The sequence below is a fragment of the Malus domestica genome, chromosome 10, assembly GCF_042453785.1.
Source record: "Malus domestica chromosome 10, GDT2T_hap1".
In the NCBI taxonomy this organism is placed as follows: domain Eukaryota; kingdom Viridiplantae; phylum Streptophyta; class Magnoliopsida; order Rosales; family Rosaceae; genus Malus; species Malus domestica.
In genome coordinates, this window is record NC_091670.1 from 9,541,480 (window position 1) to 9,558,715 (window position 17,236).

Consider the following 17,236-nt stretch of genomic DNA (forward strand, 5'->3'; position numbering starts at 1 on the left):
GTACTTTTAAAATGGCTGAAAGTGCTATTAAAGAAAATGTTTTTGGGTACTAAAAGCACTTTAAGTGCTTTCTGTAAAAAGCACCAATTATGTGCTTCTTACGGGTGAAAAAGGGGTAATGGTAAAAAAAAAGATAAACGGGTTAAAAAGGGTAAATGGGTAAACGGATATTAAATGGTTACGATTAAATGGGTATGCGGTTATGGGTATGGTTAACCGTTTATAAACGGTTATGGGTATGGGTATAACCGTTTAGGCAATTACCCAACGGGTAAACGATTATGCAGGTATGAGCATAAACGGTTATGGGTAAATAACCGCGGTTACCCGTCCGCCATAACTGTTGCCCATCCCTACATATAAGTATAACAATAGAATGTATGACAAACTATATGAAAATGAAAAGACATGAAGGAAATAAAATTGAACACTTATCAAATATTCACCAACAAAGAGATAACTTGAAAGGAAATGAGAAATACAATCAATCAGGCAAAGTTAAAACCTATTTGAGCAAGTTCTATTGTTGTCGGGTAAGTTCTTGCTAGTAACTTAAGTGCTTTCAAATGAAGTTTTAATACAGGAAATTGATACTACAAGCAATGTAGCAGAGCTTTTAAACTAAACGCAATTGCAAATGTGTCGAATTATAAAAGCAATTTGGTAAAGGTAGGTTGCAGAGCTTTAAAGTTTTTTTTGTGTTGTGAGTTGAGTATCCTTGTCTTCTACCTTTCTTTTACCTTATATAGAACAAGTTTTCCCTTTAGTTCAAGCATCTTCCCTTCGAAGTAATTCTCTCTCATCCTAGTTGTTAATGTGACTACTGATAGGAGATAAGAATTTACACTGCAACTTGAGCTTTCATCCCATCAAAATTATCGAAATGCCATTAGAAAGTTGCTTTTCCTCTATAAAAACCGACTGAGGTAACAACCCAATGTGAAAGAGGGTTTTGCCGCCCACAATTTTACATACAAAGTGCTTTCAAATTCTTAAGCTTGCACATTGTTCACTTCTATCAAAATAAAGACTCATATGTGCGTTGTGTTAAATAACAAGATTAGGCCTCAAACATGGCCAATGTTAAATTTTAAGTCCAAACAACTTTTATTCTGCTTCAAGTGCTTGCACATATACAACAAAATGCTTACCTCATGCAGCTTGATTACTTATTTTCTTTTCTTTTTTTGAAACTTAATTACGTGTTATCCCTACACTAATTATTTAAAGTTCTGAAACATGTTATAGAATTATTTAATGTTATGAAACATGTTATATTTTTATTACCATAAAAGCTTACGTAGTTTCAGCACGTCATGATAAATGCAATAAAAATATTATAACTAACACGTGGCATGATTAAAAAGGATTTTTAGACTTTTATACACATAGTAGCATGTATACAAAGGCTAGTTTAAATTAAGGAAAAGACCAAAAATAGTGAAATATCTAAGGATTCTAACGATTAAAACACTCGTATGATACAAAACATTGAAGCCACACCTTAAAATAATGTCCGAATAATTATCCATCCCTCTCATGTCTTTTCTTTTTTTCAATTTGGTTTATTTTATTCTTTTAATATTAAAAAAATGTATAAACTTAAAACTTTTTCTAAGATCCTCTAACTAACACATGTTTGGCATCATTTAGAGTCCACAAATTTTATTTCTTTTTTTGTCATTTCATTGTTAGAGTATACACCCCACATTAATCAAGCTACCACGGTATGGTTTATTTAATTAATTTTTTTTATAGAAGTTAACATGGCAATTAAACATAAAGGTTTATCATTTACTTTTTGGAGAGTTTAAAAATTGATCATTGTTGTAAGTATTTTATGTGGTTTTTTTTTGTTGGTTTAAAAATAGATTTTGTTAGATTAGTCACCGATCGGTTTCAAACTCACGCGTCATGCAAAGGTTCAACATTTTTCCATTACTTAGGTAAAGGAACGCTTATTTATGTGGTTGTTGGATTAATATGGTATCTTCTGTGGTAATATCTTCTCGTTTTAGTTCTTTACTGATGTAAATTGGTAAGCTTCCATTCACCAAATGTTGGCCCCATCTAAAGAAGTTTTGGGAAATGAAAAACATTGATTTCATCCATTTTCTCTATTGTTTTATCTCTTAATATTTTATTTCCAACATGTTACTAGTAGGCGCTAACTGTAATTTATTTTTTTTATGTTTATTTTATTTGAGCTAGAGATTTTATATGTTCAACCATTAGATTTGATGATGCTCTCAAATTTTCTTATACGAATATAATACATAACATTGAATTGATTTCTTTTTCATAAGTGATAAGGTCAGAAACATAAAATAGCATTTATTATAAGACAACTATCTACAAAAACAAATACCCACTACTAGAAAGCCATTGTCAACTGTAACATTCGTAGTTGATGTGCAGGTTAGCTCAAATGGGCACGCATCATTTGGAGCTGACATCGAGTAATTCTTGTTGTGGATGTCAATCGAACAATCATCGTGTGAAATGTTCGCAGGTGAGTGCCTTGCAGACGTGTTGGAAGGAGTGATCGTGAGTGGTGGTGGCGAGTTCGATGATGCCTCCACTACGGGATAAGAACCGGCATAACATAGTGGTAATACTATTGTGGCATGTCGTGCATCTCCTGGATAGGTGGTGTGCGTATCCAAAATGTGTTCCAATTGTTACTTTCAACCCACCACCAAAATAGAAACGGGTTGGGATTTTGCTGTAAAGGCACGATTGGTTGTCGGGCCACCATCACTACCTTCAGAGCGCAATCAAACATGAACTATATGGTCAAATCAAATGAAAAAAAAAGAAGAGAGAAATTAGAACGAAATCGAAACAAAAGCTCAGCCTTCTTGCAGTCTTGCGCTTTCATACAGAGAAGGACGGGCAATTTGGTCACTTACATACAAATGGAGAAAACGCCCACGATGCCATCTTAGGCGTGTATTAAAATTTTTCCAGCGTGAGAAGTTTTTTATAGAGTAAAAAGATTTTAAGCAAAATTTTGAGTGCCATATTAAAAGAGTAAACTTGGTGAAACACTTTCAACCTTTATAGATCTTCCACTCATCTGTGTTATCAAGTTGTGCAAAGCTTCAGGCCCTGATGTGATTACGTCCGCAACCAGAGAGGTTTGCGATCAAGAGGAGACAAAAAGAAACAAGTACCAGAACAAGAGGGCAAGGCAATCTTTAAGGCTTAGTTTCAGCTATGTCCCTTAAAACTCGACTTTGACCTTAATTTCCTCCCGAAGCTCTAATTTCGCCAATTAACCCCGTGAAACTCTATTTTTACTTCATTTTCCTAGTTTTCATCTATTCCATTAAATAGCCGTTAAATTGTTGCAAAAATTGAGTTTCAGGAAGTTAAGTAGCAAAATTTGAGTTTCATAGAGCAACGTGAGATCAAAGTCGAGTTTCAAAATGCATGACTAAAAATAAACCTTTGTTTAGACTTCGTGAATTCTTTCCCCGGCTTTATGTCCATGAATTTTCCTTTTTGTTCCTGCATTATACCACGTAAAATAAATCTTGTTATTCTTGTACTGCATTTTAGTTAATTATTTACTGCTGTGTTGCAGGATTGAAATTGTGCTTCATTTGCGTTGGGTCTGGATAAATTTGATCGTGGCTGGTTATCTTTCGTATTTGATTTCCTCTATCCATTCGCATTTTCACACTAGCTCAAGACTCACAACCAATGGTAGCTTACTGAAGGTTGTCTTAAACTACGGGTTAGAAAACATGAATAATGAAACATAGGTTGAAACAAGAAACTTAGTATTATAGTCTAGTGGTATTTCTCTTAATATGTAAGTGAGAGATCTTAGGTTCGATTCTCACCAAAAGGCAAAGGCGAATTTGAACCAAATTATGCTAGCTCATTGTGAGACTAAACTCACTCTCTCCCTTTTAGTGTAGATAATATTGTTTGTTAGAAAACATAAAATAAAAAAATGAAGTAAAATATCTATAGAAAAATAAAGAAATTTGGAAATTTGCATACATGAAGTTAATGTATTTCTATATATGCCTGTGTACCAGTCAATAATTCAGTGATGTGGTTTGCTTTCTTTTGCGTTAAGAGTTGAAATCTTTGAAAACGACGAAATAGTCCCTGAACTCATCAGTATTCACATGGCCATGCTACCAAACATTGACTTGGACTTGTCATAACAAATCACATTTCATATTTAAGCACGCGCATAAACAAGTTTCATGTTGAATGTGCCTTAAAATATGTTTTATGAGATATTTAAGTAATGCGATTGAAAGAAGTTTGTTGTAAGAATATGACACGAAATATCCATATTTGGATTGTAGACATGTAAATTTCGTTGCATGCAAATGATGTATCACAAAACTTCACATGACATATGACCCATCACAAATGGACAAGTCATCGATGACATGTAGCACAAATCAAGCAATGAAAGTGTAAGATATTCCCAAAATTCGGCAAAAGGGAGAAAATCCACCTTAAAATCGGCAAGGGACCCAAAATCTCTCAAAACCGGAAAGAAAGCCAAAGCATCGTCACAAAATAAGTAAGAATTGAAGATTGTTCACAAATAGGCAACAAGGCCTATAAATTTCGGCTAATATGAGGAAGGTGGCTAAAATTAAGACATAAAATATGCCTAAATTCTCTCAGGGACAAATCAAGCACAAATCAAGGCCAAATCCATCCAAAGGCATGGCTTTGGAAGTCTATAAATATAAGGATCCAAGACACACAAAGGGGTCGAAAAATTACACATTGAAAAGAACCTCTTCACAAATCTTTAAAGACTAATACACTGTCAAATCTTTCTTCGAAGAACCCGCAACCAAAGCCGAAGCACTCCCTTGAAGAATCAACAAGAACTCGTACCGATTCCTTCAAGACTTTGTTGCAAGCTCAAAACTTGTAATGACGTTCAATTCAAAATCAAGTTGCCAAGACTCTTGAATCAATGAAATCTTGGATCAACATCACCCTTTGCCGCAACTTTGAGGTGAAGACCATCCAAGCATTGTTTCAAGCTCAAAACTTGAAGCAATCATTCAATCGTTCGTCCAAGATCAAGTCATTGCGACCCTTGAATCAACAACCTACTCATCTACATCAAATTTGAAAACTGAATCAGAGGAAAATTATAAACATAGACTGTAACCTACAAATTCAAATCAAAACAAATCTACTTTGTACACGTGTTCTAGTTTTATTCGTTACAAAATTTTCGTGTTTACATGGATATGTGGAAAAACAAAACTAAAAACATTTAAATCATATTTTTCTTCTTATAAATAAACAGCACTGAATCCAATGCAACTGATGATGCCCCAAAATGAACTAGGTTCTCTTAGAGTTTTATACCAGTGTCAATGAGAGGCTAAATAGAAAATTCAAGTTAAAAGATAGTAATATAAGCGTGTCATTGTTGGATTCTACCAATGACAGTCTAAGAGATTGTGCATGTCTTGATTCTTTTCTGCGTCTAGTAACTTAAGGACTTGGTTGCTCATGAACAAAATCTGAAGTACAAAGATAAGGACAAGAGTCTTACCTGCAGAACCTAATGAAGATGATGAAGCCATGACAGACTATCAAACAGTTAACCTTCTCCTCTTTGCAATAAAACAAGCGCTCTTAAACAATAGGTCTTTGATGCAGAATGAGCAGGGGAATTGCAAGAGCAGTGATCAATGTTTATATACTAAATGTTCTCCTAACTGATCTCCTATTAGAATCAGCTTAGGACAAACAATTCAATCTTATTAAACAGGTGAACAAATATAGTCCTAATACATTCTCAAGTCCTCAAAACTTGGACTGCTATTAGAATTAGTAATCCTCAAAACTTGGACTGCTATTACAACAGAGCTGGACAAGGCTTGGAAATGGTATTGGTACATACCCTCAATCATGTTGCTCACCCGTAGTATAACACATGATATATCAAGTGACAAGTATTTTGGTTACATTTAAAAATTTCTCAAGGGGTGTTAACAGTATAGCGACACATGGTTTCCTAAATCAGTTTCAGTTAAGAGTTTGTTAGAGAATTGTTTAAGTGTTATTGGGATATATACTCAACACTCCTCATAATTATTTATGTTTTCCAAGATACATAAAAAGACAGAAGCGCTCTTTCTCTTCAGTTCATCTTCCTCATTTTACTGAAAGATTGCTGATCTTCTACAATACTTAAAGAGTAATAAGCACATTTATTTCTTATCATGAGGTACAAAACATGAAATGCAGAATGATAAAAAGAACAATATAGCCTAAACCACGTTGTCATTTCTTGCATATTCATCTTGTTCAACGCTTCTTTGTCAACGAGATAACCAGGTTAATGTACTGGCAATTCTCCATTTCCATGTGATCAAGGACATCTTCTTCGAACCGGTGAAACAAATCGTCCATAGCTGCTTCTCCGAATTGGGTTGCCAGAATAGGCTCTCCCACAGCCCTTATATCAGTGGCAAGTACGGCAGCCCTTGCCTTTCTATCAAGGCCACTGTCAGCATGCTTTATATAAGAGTCCCAATCATTTTTGAAAACTTCAAGGCTTTGCAAAGTAAAAGATCCTTCAGCCTCGATTACATCTTCAACCTCCTTTGTTGTTGGTGCATAATATGGCAGATTGAAGATCTCCAGTTTTTCCTTCTCAATCAAACCCTGAAATTCATCTAACTGAATAATGTTAGTAATTAGCAAAGTAGTTATTGAAGGAAACAAGTACATTTTAAGACTTTGTTGGGAAATTCGGGTTCCTTGTCGTTAAGATTAGGGTTCGCTTTAGGCTGCTTTTTAGTTTTCGTTATATATAGGATGTGTTTTGTAATTTTTTAGAATAACAAGTCAGTTAAAATGTATCCCTTAGTTTGTAACTCTATCAGCAATTTTGTTTATTTGTTTTTTCATTGGTTTCATCTCGATTAGAGAAGTAGTTAAAAAGTGGCCATAAACTTGCGATAGTGGTCGTAAACTAATGTGGTTCATATTTAGTTGCTTTTATTTTGTTCCTATTTGGTACATAGATATTTAGGTTTAATTATCTAGGCCACACATTACCTCTAAAACCATATCATTGAGTTTGACTCCGACAACTTCCCAAATGCAAAGTGGGTCATGGCTCTTTATGCTGCCCATTGTGGTTAGGACCATACTTCCTCCGGGGACCAGCTCTTCTGCTCGTGACCTCAAAAACACCGTAAAGTCCTTTTTGAATTGCTCCAAATACAACTTATACACAGCATATGGGCTTGTTTTTGCTATACATATGTTCTTCTTGTTTAGTCCCTCTCCTTCCTTGGTCATCAAACCTTTCGGAGCCTACACAGTACGTTTTATCATAATAAATACCATGATTAATTAAACCACCACGAAAAATATTAGTAAGTGTATGAGGGGTTAAAAAATAAAATAAAATAAAACAATTCACACCTCAGAGATCCACATAAGGGCATAATTAGAGTGAACAAAGTGGAGAGAATTGTTTGGAAAGAGCCTGCCATAGAAAGAACCAGGCATTGCAGTAATGAAACATGGCCCCAACTTCTGTTCTTCCTCAAGTTTCTTGTAGAACCCTGGCAATGACCTGAACACAGTGTTGAAATCGTTCCCAGGAAGATCATTCAAGAAGGCTTGGAGTGAAGGAGATGGACGGTTCAGTTTTTGGAAGGTGGCATGGATGTTGTGTATGATATCTGATACCGCCAAAAGGGTGTTGGGTCCGGAAGAGCATCCCAAGTCTGCTATTTTCAAACAGTCAGAGAAGAGTGTGCTGCAAAGCTGCTCTATGCTTGCCTTAACTATGGGCTTCACCGTCGAAATCACAGCTCTCTGAAAGAAATTCAGACAGCTGAATATTATTAAAAAGTTTTTAATTTTATGAAAACAAGTTCCCGTCATATTAAAAAAGATCATTAAAATCGAATATGATCAACTAGGAAAGTTCACACAGAGACAAAAAAAAGAAATAGAGAAACAGATGCTGACTAACTTGAAGTAGAGAGTTGGTTGCATAGCTTGTTTTCCCAATTCCTCCATTCATGTGAAGCACTTGCTCTACCTCCATTTTAGTTTGTGTTCTCGAATAATGCTTCTCTACACTCTTAATTCTGGTGCCTATTCTGCTATAAGAGCTGCATATTTATAGCAAAATACTTACCTCATGCAGCTTACGTGTTATTAGGTATATAGTAATTTTTTGTGTATTTGGAACCCCATCACGCGATATTATTAGTACAGTAAAATTATCGTACGTGTATTTGTTTTTTATCAATATATTCTAGAAGTAAAACATATCAATTATGTCATCACACATATTATACATATAATGGTAACACTAAATGATGATATTCCCGCTTTCTGTAAGTTTTAGTACTTCACAACCTAAAAGAATATGAGATGTTAGTAGACAAATAACTTAATATTTTCTGTGAGTTTAGTAAAGAGAATTGCTAGGTAGACTAAATTTGTAGACTAATTTGCAAATTAAATGATGTGTCACTAATAAAAAATAAGCGCTTTAATCAACACTAAAGTAATAATCATATCTTCAATTTCCATGTTATTTACTTACAAAATTTAGTCTACAAATTTAGTTCCCCTAACATTACCCTTTAGTTAAATAGTAGGTGACTAGTTTACATACGGCTCCATGCGTCATAAATGTGACATCATCTATAAATCATAGGTATAATTAAAGGATCCGGCTTCTCTGCCCTCCCACTTCTCATACACTCTCATTCCCTCATATTTTGTATTGTCACGGTTAAGCCACGTCAACATTTTATATTGATTTTTTTTATTAAGATAATAAAACAAAAAACAATAGTAATATAAAATGTTGACGTGGCTTAATCGTGACCGCACAAATAAGAGGGGATGAGAGTATATGGGAAGTGGGAGGGCAAAGAAGTCAGGTCCATAATTAAATTAGTCTAACAAACACTTGTTTGGCGTCATTAGAATCTACATCAATCAAGCTTTGGTACATTACATGATGTCCATTAACAAATGTCGTTTACTTTGAAAGAATCTAAAACTTGAATCCATGGTGTTGGTCTTGTCGCCTATGAATATGATTGACTAAGAACTTGTTTGGATATACTCTTAAAATAACTGAAAACGTTTTTTGTTCAAATATTTTTTAAACCAATCCTTAGTAAAAATGCAAGTAAATCTTGAAAAAAGCACTTCAAGTGCTTTTGGTACCCAAAAACATTTTTTTTAATAGCATTTTCAGCCATTTTAAAAGCACATCCAAATGAGCCATAATTATGGCACAATTCCGAAGTATTCACTATTGAATTAACGGCATGCCATGCAGCATGAAGATAATTCCGAAGAATCCACTATTTATGGTGTTGGTCAATTTTTCAAGTGTTTTAATCGTTATATCTTTATTTAAAAATACAAAAATTGTAATTTAACTTTTAAAACACCCGGACCATACTGTTAAACTTCCTAAAAAATTCTTTAATGGATAAGGAATAGGAACAACTTCTTTTAAGTACTAGTTTTTCTGGTTTGAAGAACTCCCATACATCATTAATAGTGTTCTCTTAGAAGATTGTAATGTTTTTTAATTTATAAAAAAATAAAAAATAAAAAATAAAAAAAAACCTAGCTACTATCATTTTCACTAAAAATAAATTAAAGAAATGCAGTAATTTGTGTATGTTAAGTTTATCTGTATACGTGGTCTGTGTATCAGTAAATAATCAGTAATGTGGTTTGCTTTCTTATTTTGCGTTAAGAATTGAAATCTTTTAACATGATGCAATGTATATAGGATAACGTTATTCACACACTTTTTTTTTACTTCTTACACACTCCTTTCAACTTTCAGCTGTCAAATTGAATAAATTGAAGAAGATCAATGGTAAAAAATTAACAATGATGTGTGAAAGATAAAAACGAATGTCTAAATAGCACTATTCTATGTCTATAGTACTCCAATTAAGCTACCAAACATTGACTTGGTCTTGTAATAACAATTCACATTTCATATATAACAGTACGCGCATAAAGGAGTTTTATGAATTGAATGTGCCAAAATTATGTTTTATGAGAGATTTAAGTAACGCGACGAAAGATGTTTGTTGTAAGAACATTACATCTTCACACCGCATGATATTGGATGTGTGGAAAAAAAAGAAAAAACTTAAAAAAAAAATACGAAATCCAATGCAACTGATGATGCCACTAATGAACTATAGGTTCTATTTTTACAATTTTATACCAATGTCAATCAAAGGCTAAGTAGAAAATTCAAGTCAAATGATATATATATATATATATATAGTATAATATAAGTGTGCCATTGTTGGATTCTACCAATGATAGTCTTTTGAGCAAGTGTTACTTACACCTTAAGTTATTTGACTTCTAACTAAGAGATTGTGCATGTCTTGATTCTTTTATGCGTCAACTTGGTTTTATATCCTACTACATGCCAAGAATCCAAATATCAATGGAAGAAAAACTAATTTCAGTCAATTCATATTGAATTACCTTGTTTACAAACTAAATTGTACATTTAAATGCAAAACAAGGCCAAATGAGTCACCTCCTGAGTGATCGGGCTAGAACAAAGAGCGTGGGGCTGAAAACTAAGCTTTGTCGCATTTCTTGCATAGAGCTACAAGAACAGTTCTACCCAAATATCAACTTCAGGGCACGAAAAACGAGAAACCTCTTTTGATATCAGTCGAGTCCGTTGATCTTAAGGCAAACCGGTTTGTATTCAATGGTAGGACGATTCAAAATATCCTATTTTAAATATCTTCTGCATCATCCCTTCCATTCTTCTTCAAATCCCCAAATCTTGTTTAGAAAGCACTCCAACTCTTCATCTGCCATCGTTAACCATCTCGTACTTGATCGAATTTAATGGTTGCTAGTTTCTCTAATCCAAATATCCAATATGTCGTTCTCGATACCCCTGAACCTCCCATGGTTATGGTTCGTAACAAAGGTGAAGAATAAGCTATTCTAATGGGTCATAGTCATCTTATATTCCGAGTTTGGTAGGAAGACAATGAGAATGTGTCTGCAGATCTTCCTAAGTCCAAGTACCGAATCGTGTGTGCCAGAATCCACCCTTGCTATCTTGATCTGGATTATGATGTGAAAATTATGTTGACACTCAAATTAAACCCTCTTTTTATCAATTGTAGCAATGTATGTAAGTAGGGATCGTTGTAGACCGGGGATTAGGAGGGATTGCAAAATCACTTGGAATTGACTCAAAAACGTAAAAACAAGTTTAAAACACTAAACTAGACTCAAAGAATGCAAAACTAAACTTTAAAACACCAAAACAAACCAAAAGACTCAAAACAGCACCAAAACACTCAAAACTGCCTTAAAAACACAATCTGGGCAGTTTTGGACACTAAGCACCAAATTGGACGAATTTGGGTTTTAACTTGAATCAAAACACTTAAAAACACAAAGTAAAACACTTACTAACTAATTTGACACCTTAAAACAAAGGGGGATTGGTTTTGGACGAATTTAAAAACAAAACAAACTTTGTAAATTAGAACAGATTGTAAAAACGAATTTGATTTAAATGGGTGAATGGAAGGCTAGCTAAGGGGTTCATCTCCACACATGTTATACTTGCATACAAAACGGTTTCCAATTGCTTTTCAATAAACCATGAATTCTCAATGCCCCAAGTTAATTAGTTCCGCTTAAATTAACCCTCAGATTTTCCTAACGTCATTGAATTGGATGATTGCATACGACAACCCAAAACATTCCCCACAAGTCCCCTACATGATTGCATAATAGAGATACAAGCAAGAATCATTAAGTTCTATGAAAACCATAAGCATTGACGAAGCACTTGTTACTATGATTGCATGAAACTTATGCCAAGAATTTACTTAACGTGATTGAGATCATCAACCTTTACTACTTGTGAATATAATTCCATAACGATTAGGTGAAATTTCCTTATATCCTAGCATTCAATTTATGCATGATAATTAAGCGTGCACTCTCAACCAACACACACAAATCAATGTAATCCACATAGATAAGTAAATTGAATTCACAACTTATGAAACGCAATTAGAAGTAATCAAATCATAACGCAAGCATAAACATGTATTTCGAATCCCCCCCTAGCCAAGGGGAGGTTTAGTTCCTCATACGCACAAAACAAAGAGAATTGAATTTAAACATTGAAATCAAAGGAAAAGAAACACCTAGAAATTCCAGCGACGCGAACTTGAATTGCATGAACTTCCGAGCTTCCTTCTCCTCCTCCTTGGTGCGGCAAAGGTTCTAGGGACTAGTTTAGGACCTTAGGTGTATGGATGCATGGTTATGGAGGGATGTAGTAGTGTTTAGGGGAAGGGAATGGTGCGGCAAAGGTGTGGAGAGAGTTTGGACGAATTTCTGGAGTGAATTGTGAATTGTGGTGAGTGGTGATCTGATTTAGGGGTTAATAGGAGTATATATAGGCACTTAAAACCCTAGGGTAATCAGATATGGACTTGGATAACCCAAATCCACAAGGAAATAGGTCTAAACAATCAGATTTTGCAAGAGAAAAGGGGTCCTAGGTGCGGCAGGGATAGGATAAGGTGGATAAGGCTTCTAGAAAGCCTTGCAAGGCAAGGAAATCAGATTTCTAGAAGCTAGGGTGCGGCACCAATGTAGGGATTAGGGATAGGGCTTCTAGAAAGCCCCAAAACTGATAGGAAATGTAGGAAACTCACGGCAAGGAGGGGAACACTCTAGAAACTTCTCATTTGTGTCCTACAACACTTAGGAGTCCTTCTAGAATTAGGAAAACATGTCTCAATCCTCCCTTGACTTGGAATTCTTCTCCTTCTTCATCTTGGATTCCTTTTCCTTCTTGGACTTGGAAAACTTCTTTGTTGCTGAAACTTGATGCCATTTGGATTTAACTTTCCTACTTCAAGTAGGAAACCTTGTTTGAGTAGGAATCTTCATCTTCAAGGAATCCTAATTCAACTAGGAAACCCATTTTGACTAGGAATCCTAATTCAACTAGGATTCCATCTTCACTTAGGCGCTTTCCTACTTCGACTAGGAAACCTTGTTCAAGTAGGAAACATCATCTTCAAATCTTCAATTTCGTCCATCCTCTTGGTTCCAAGCATATGACATTCATTCCAAGCTCAACTTTGCTCCAAAAGGCTCCAAAATGCATCCTTTTTCATACTTTGCCCTTAGAACCTGAAAACACATAAAACTAGCTTAAAAGACTACTTTACTAAGCAAAAACACTATAAATGTACAAGAACAAGCTAAACTAAGGCGCATAAATATGCTCCTATCAGATTACGGTTCCCTTTATCGCCACTATGGAAGGAGATTCTTGTTCATTTTCAGGTCAATCTCTACCTCGACCTCCATTCGTATTATCTCTTATTTTGACCATCTGAATGACTAGTTCCATGCTGAGTTGGGTTTATCTGAATTTGTCATTCTTTATCAATTCCAGAAAAGCACCAGTATCCTTTACATTTTTCAATCTCAATCCACACTTCGATGGCCTGCCTATATCACTGATCTTCCATGTCACGATAAGGATTGGTACAAAGATATTCTCTTTGTAGAAGGAAACTGGGAGGGTGACATATCTAAACTAAGAGTCTCTTATAACCTGGAAGTGACATTCCATACAAGACATTGATCAGAATCTCGGCCAGTGCCATTCTGAGCTTATAAATAAGGCGTTCAAACTTATCCTCTCTCCATTCCAGGCCTGAAAATGGCTTAGTGTGCCAGATAAAGAAACCGCACACGGGAGGGAAGGCCTTACTGACCTCTATTCTAAGTGCCTATTCCTAACCCTGCGTGGGTCAACTCTGAAGACTCACTCAAGTCTTCAAAGCCTTCCAAAGATGCCCCTGAAGTAGAGAAAAAGAAAAGGAAGAAGGGAACTGAAGATGCGGTGTCAAATGCGGCCTTGATTAAAGCATCCAAGAGAAAAACCAAGTCAGCAAATGGTTTTGGGATCTATTTAGATAAGGTTTTGAAGACTGTGAGGCTTGCCTCCATGATATGAGACAATTTGTAGCAAATTTCTGTGAAGCAAGGTGAAGGAAAAGGTAAATCTATCATTCTAGAGACATCAAAGTCGTTGTTGAAAAAGCAATCACAACCTTCCACATTCTTGGCTCCTGGTTCTATAACTGCCCTATTAATAATTAAACTCTAGTTGGTGGTCCGAATACCCTAGCGCCTAACACATCATCCATTTTGCCTGGCTGCCAGTTCGGAGTTGTTTTGCTTTGATTTTCTCAGTTATCGCTTATGCCGATTCCAGGGAAATCCAAACTACAGATGACCTCAAGGAGATGTGTTATCAAAGCAAATACACGGTTATTCTCCTCAATCTTTCATGTATCTTGTTATTTATGTGCTCCGTTTTCTTATTCCTACCTTGTTATATCTTTCCTAGGCAAACGCCTAGATTGAAGCTCTGACCTGGGCCTGATGCGAAGAAAATTAAGCACTCAAATTAAACCCTCTTTTGACAATTGTAGCAAAGTATGTAAGTAGGGATCGTTCTAAACCGGGGATTAGGAGGGCTTGCTAAAACCTCTAAATTGACTCAAAAACAAAAAGAAACAAAGTTAAAAATGTAAACCAAAGACTTTAAAACAAGAAAGTAAAAGGGGGATTTGGGTTTGGTGAAGTTGAAAGTAAAACAAATAAACTAAAACTTAAATAGATTTTTAAGTAGGCAGATTATAAAACGAATTTGAGAAATAAGATGATGGATGGATTAGTTAGAGGTCCATTCTTCACACATGACACACTTGTACATGAATCGATTTCCAATTGCTTTTCAATAAACTATGATGCTCAACACCCCAGATTGACCGTGATGCACAAATTAACCCTCAGATTTTCCTTTACTTATTGAATTGGACGAATGCATGCGACAATCCAAATTATTCTCTAAAAAGTCCCCTATATGAATGCATAATAGAGATACAATCAGAGATCATTACGTTCAATGAAAATCATAAGTGTTGACGAGGCAATTGTAACTATGAATGCATGATACGTTTGCCAAGAACTCAATTAACGCGATTGTGACAAGCAACCTTCACTACTCATGAATATAAATTTGTAACAATTAGGTGAAACTCATTTATATTCTAGCATCTAATTCATGTATGAAAACTAAGTATGCATCCTTAATAAACATACAAGAATCAGTTATGAAGAAAATAGATAATTGAATTGCAATCATAACTTATCAAATCACAATTGGAAGAAATCAATTCATATCACAAGCATGTTCATGGCTTCAAACTTCCCCCTAACTAAATAGGGGTTTAGTTCCTCATGTTCACAAAACAAAGATAAATAGAATTATACATTGAAAACAAAAGAAAGAAAACACCTAAACGTTCCAACGATCCATGTTGGATAACAAGCACGTACAAGAACTTTCCTTTTCTTCTTTGCTGCAACACAAGGTTGGAGTGATGTTTTGAAGGGTTGGTTATGTGGAGGAATGGATGGGTAGGAGTTTAGATATGTAGGGAGAGGCAAGGAAAGGCTTAGAGAATGATTAATTTCTGGATGATTTTAATGAGGCTGCTGCCATGGGTATTTATAGGGAGAGGATGGACTTGTTTAATTCAATTTTCTGGTGGAAAACAAGTAGGTGGCTCACGGCAAGAAGGTGGAGGATAATGGTGGGTTAGGTCTTGAATCATCCACTCAATTTCTGTGCACAATCTACTCATTTTCTGTTTAGTTGGGGATGAATCATCCACTCAAATGTCATGGTGAGTTAGGCATTGCATCATCTCAAATGTCATGGTGAGTTAGGCATTGCATCATCACTCAAATTTCTGGTGGAAACCAACAAGGATGTGATTTTAGGGATGAATCATCTACTCAATTTCCTAGTGGGTTAGGTATTGAACAATCACTCAAATTTCTGGTGGAAGTGAGTCAGTACCCACGGCATTGATGAATTTCTGGGGTAGGCATGGTTTTGAGTGAAATTTTGGTCAATCCTTCTAGAAACCTATCCCTTCTTGCAACTTGTATTTGTTTCACCAGATTTTTAGCATGTTCCTAGCCTCGTTTGATCTTTAATTTCGTCCAAACTCCTTGCTCCATGCATATGCACTTCATTCCAAGCCCAATTTTGCTCCTAAAAGCTCCTAAATGCTCATTTTTGCATACTTTGATAATAAAACCTGAAATTGCACGAAAATGACTTTAAACACTAAACTAACTAAGGAAAAACAACATAAATGCATGAGAACAAGCCAATTAAGTCGCATAAACATGCTCCTATCAGGGCCCAAGCAAATGAGAACTCCCAACTTGAGCCTGTTTATAAGAGTGAGTTAAGATGTAAGATCAAGGCTGAGTGAGACTTGCAGGAGAGAAGTACTAGGCTCAAGATGTTATTGGTCGTAAACATGCTCCTATCAAATTCCCCCACACTTAGTTTTTGCTAGTCCTCGAGCAAAACAAAGAAACAAAACAAAACCAACAAACATAACCTAAACCTTCTAACGTTTGCCTCAGGGATTTCCAATGCACATGTCATGTTAAAGATTATCATTCCCACAGATTTGAGTCAATTTAACACTTAAGCACATACTTAATCATAGTCACAACTTACAAGTTCACAATTAACCAATTAAAACAATGTTTTGAATGTAGTAACATGCCTTAGAGAATTCCCTCAATCCTTACAAGATATGCACTCTATTTTCACTCAGATTTTCTAACTACACACCCTATACTAGTTATATGTGAGAGAATTGATGTAGATATAAAAACGAATGCTCACATATATGTATCACAAAGAATGCAATTTCCGGAGTTAACAAGCATGTTTAGATATGATCTCATGAATGGAATGCTACTACTTAGATGCGAGAACCAGTGACACCATATGCTCATACCAAATTCAAACTCCACAAATTGAAACACATAACACTCAAGACAGAAGTTAAGGGTTGCAACGGGGCTTGGGGTTTTGGTTAACAAAGAAAGGATAGGGAAAACAAACATTCTTCAAGCATTAGTACGCAAAGTAATGGAATTAAGACTTAGAATTCACTTAGATTGCAGAAATTAACTTTAAAACACAAAGGGAAGACTTAGACAACTCCTTAGGGTCGAATTCATTGTTTTGGACCCTTACTTCAACAAACAATACTTTGGAACACTTTTTCACATCTTTTCAACTCTTTTT

General features: G+C 35.3%; 1 protein-coding gene and 2 long non-coding RNA genes across 3 annotated transcripts; 1 reads left to right on the forward strand and 2 right to left on the reverse strand.

Moving 5' to 3' along the window:
* Positions 1-2,254: 2,254 nt before the first annotated feature.
* Positions 2,255-3,358, reverse strand: LOC114827263 (uncharacterized). The gene is made up of 2 exons (XR_003776465.2): positions 3,059-3,358; positions 2,255-2,764 (listed from the first exon to the last, which is right to left on the reverse strand). It is a non-coding gene; the product is annotated as an uncharacterized lncRNA (long non-coding RNA).
* Positions 3,359-6,078: 2,720 nt separating this feature from the next.
* Positions 6,079-8,359, reverse strand: LOC103440379 (salicylate carboxymethyltransferase-like). The gene is made up of 4 exons (XM_008379057.4): positions 8,003-8,359; positions 7,444-7,842; positions 7,072-7,332; positions 6,079-6,675 (listed from the first exon to the last, which is right to left on the reverse strand). Exons 1-4 carry the CDS (start codon positions 8,075-8,077, stop codon positions 6,316-6,318), a joined length of 1,095 nt encoding a protein of 364 aa, XP_008377279.3. The 5' UTR covers positions 8,078-8,359; the 3' UTR covers positions 6,079-6,315.
* Positions 8,360-13,330: 4,971 nt separating this feature from the next.
* On the forward strand, positions 13,331-14,491 carry LOC139188358 (uncharacterized). Its single transcript, XR_011571743.1, has 3 exons — positions 13,331-13,383; positions 13,496-14,378; positions 14,459-14,491. It is a non-coding gene; the product is annotated as an uncharacterized lncRNA (long non-coding RNA).
* The last annotated feature ends 2,745 nt before the right edge of the window (positions 14,492-17,236 follow it).

What these genes read in the sequence shown, in the direction of transcription:
- LOC103440379 (XM_008379057.4), bottom strand. Translation starts at nt 8,077, where the DNA reads ATGGAGGTAGAGCAAGTGCTTCACATGAATGGAGGAATTGGGAAAACA. An exon ending in CCCTTATGTGGATCTCTGAG is followed by an intron (nt 7,333 to 7,443) that starts GTGTGAATTGTT and finishes CGTACTGTGTAG; the next exon opens with GCTCCGAAAGGTTTGATGAC. An exon ending in TCAATGATATGGTTTTAGAG is followed by an intron (nt 6,676 to 7,071) that starts GTAATGTGTGGC and finishes GATGAATTTCAG; the next exon opens with GGTTTGATTGAGAAGGAAAA.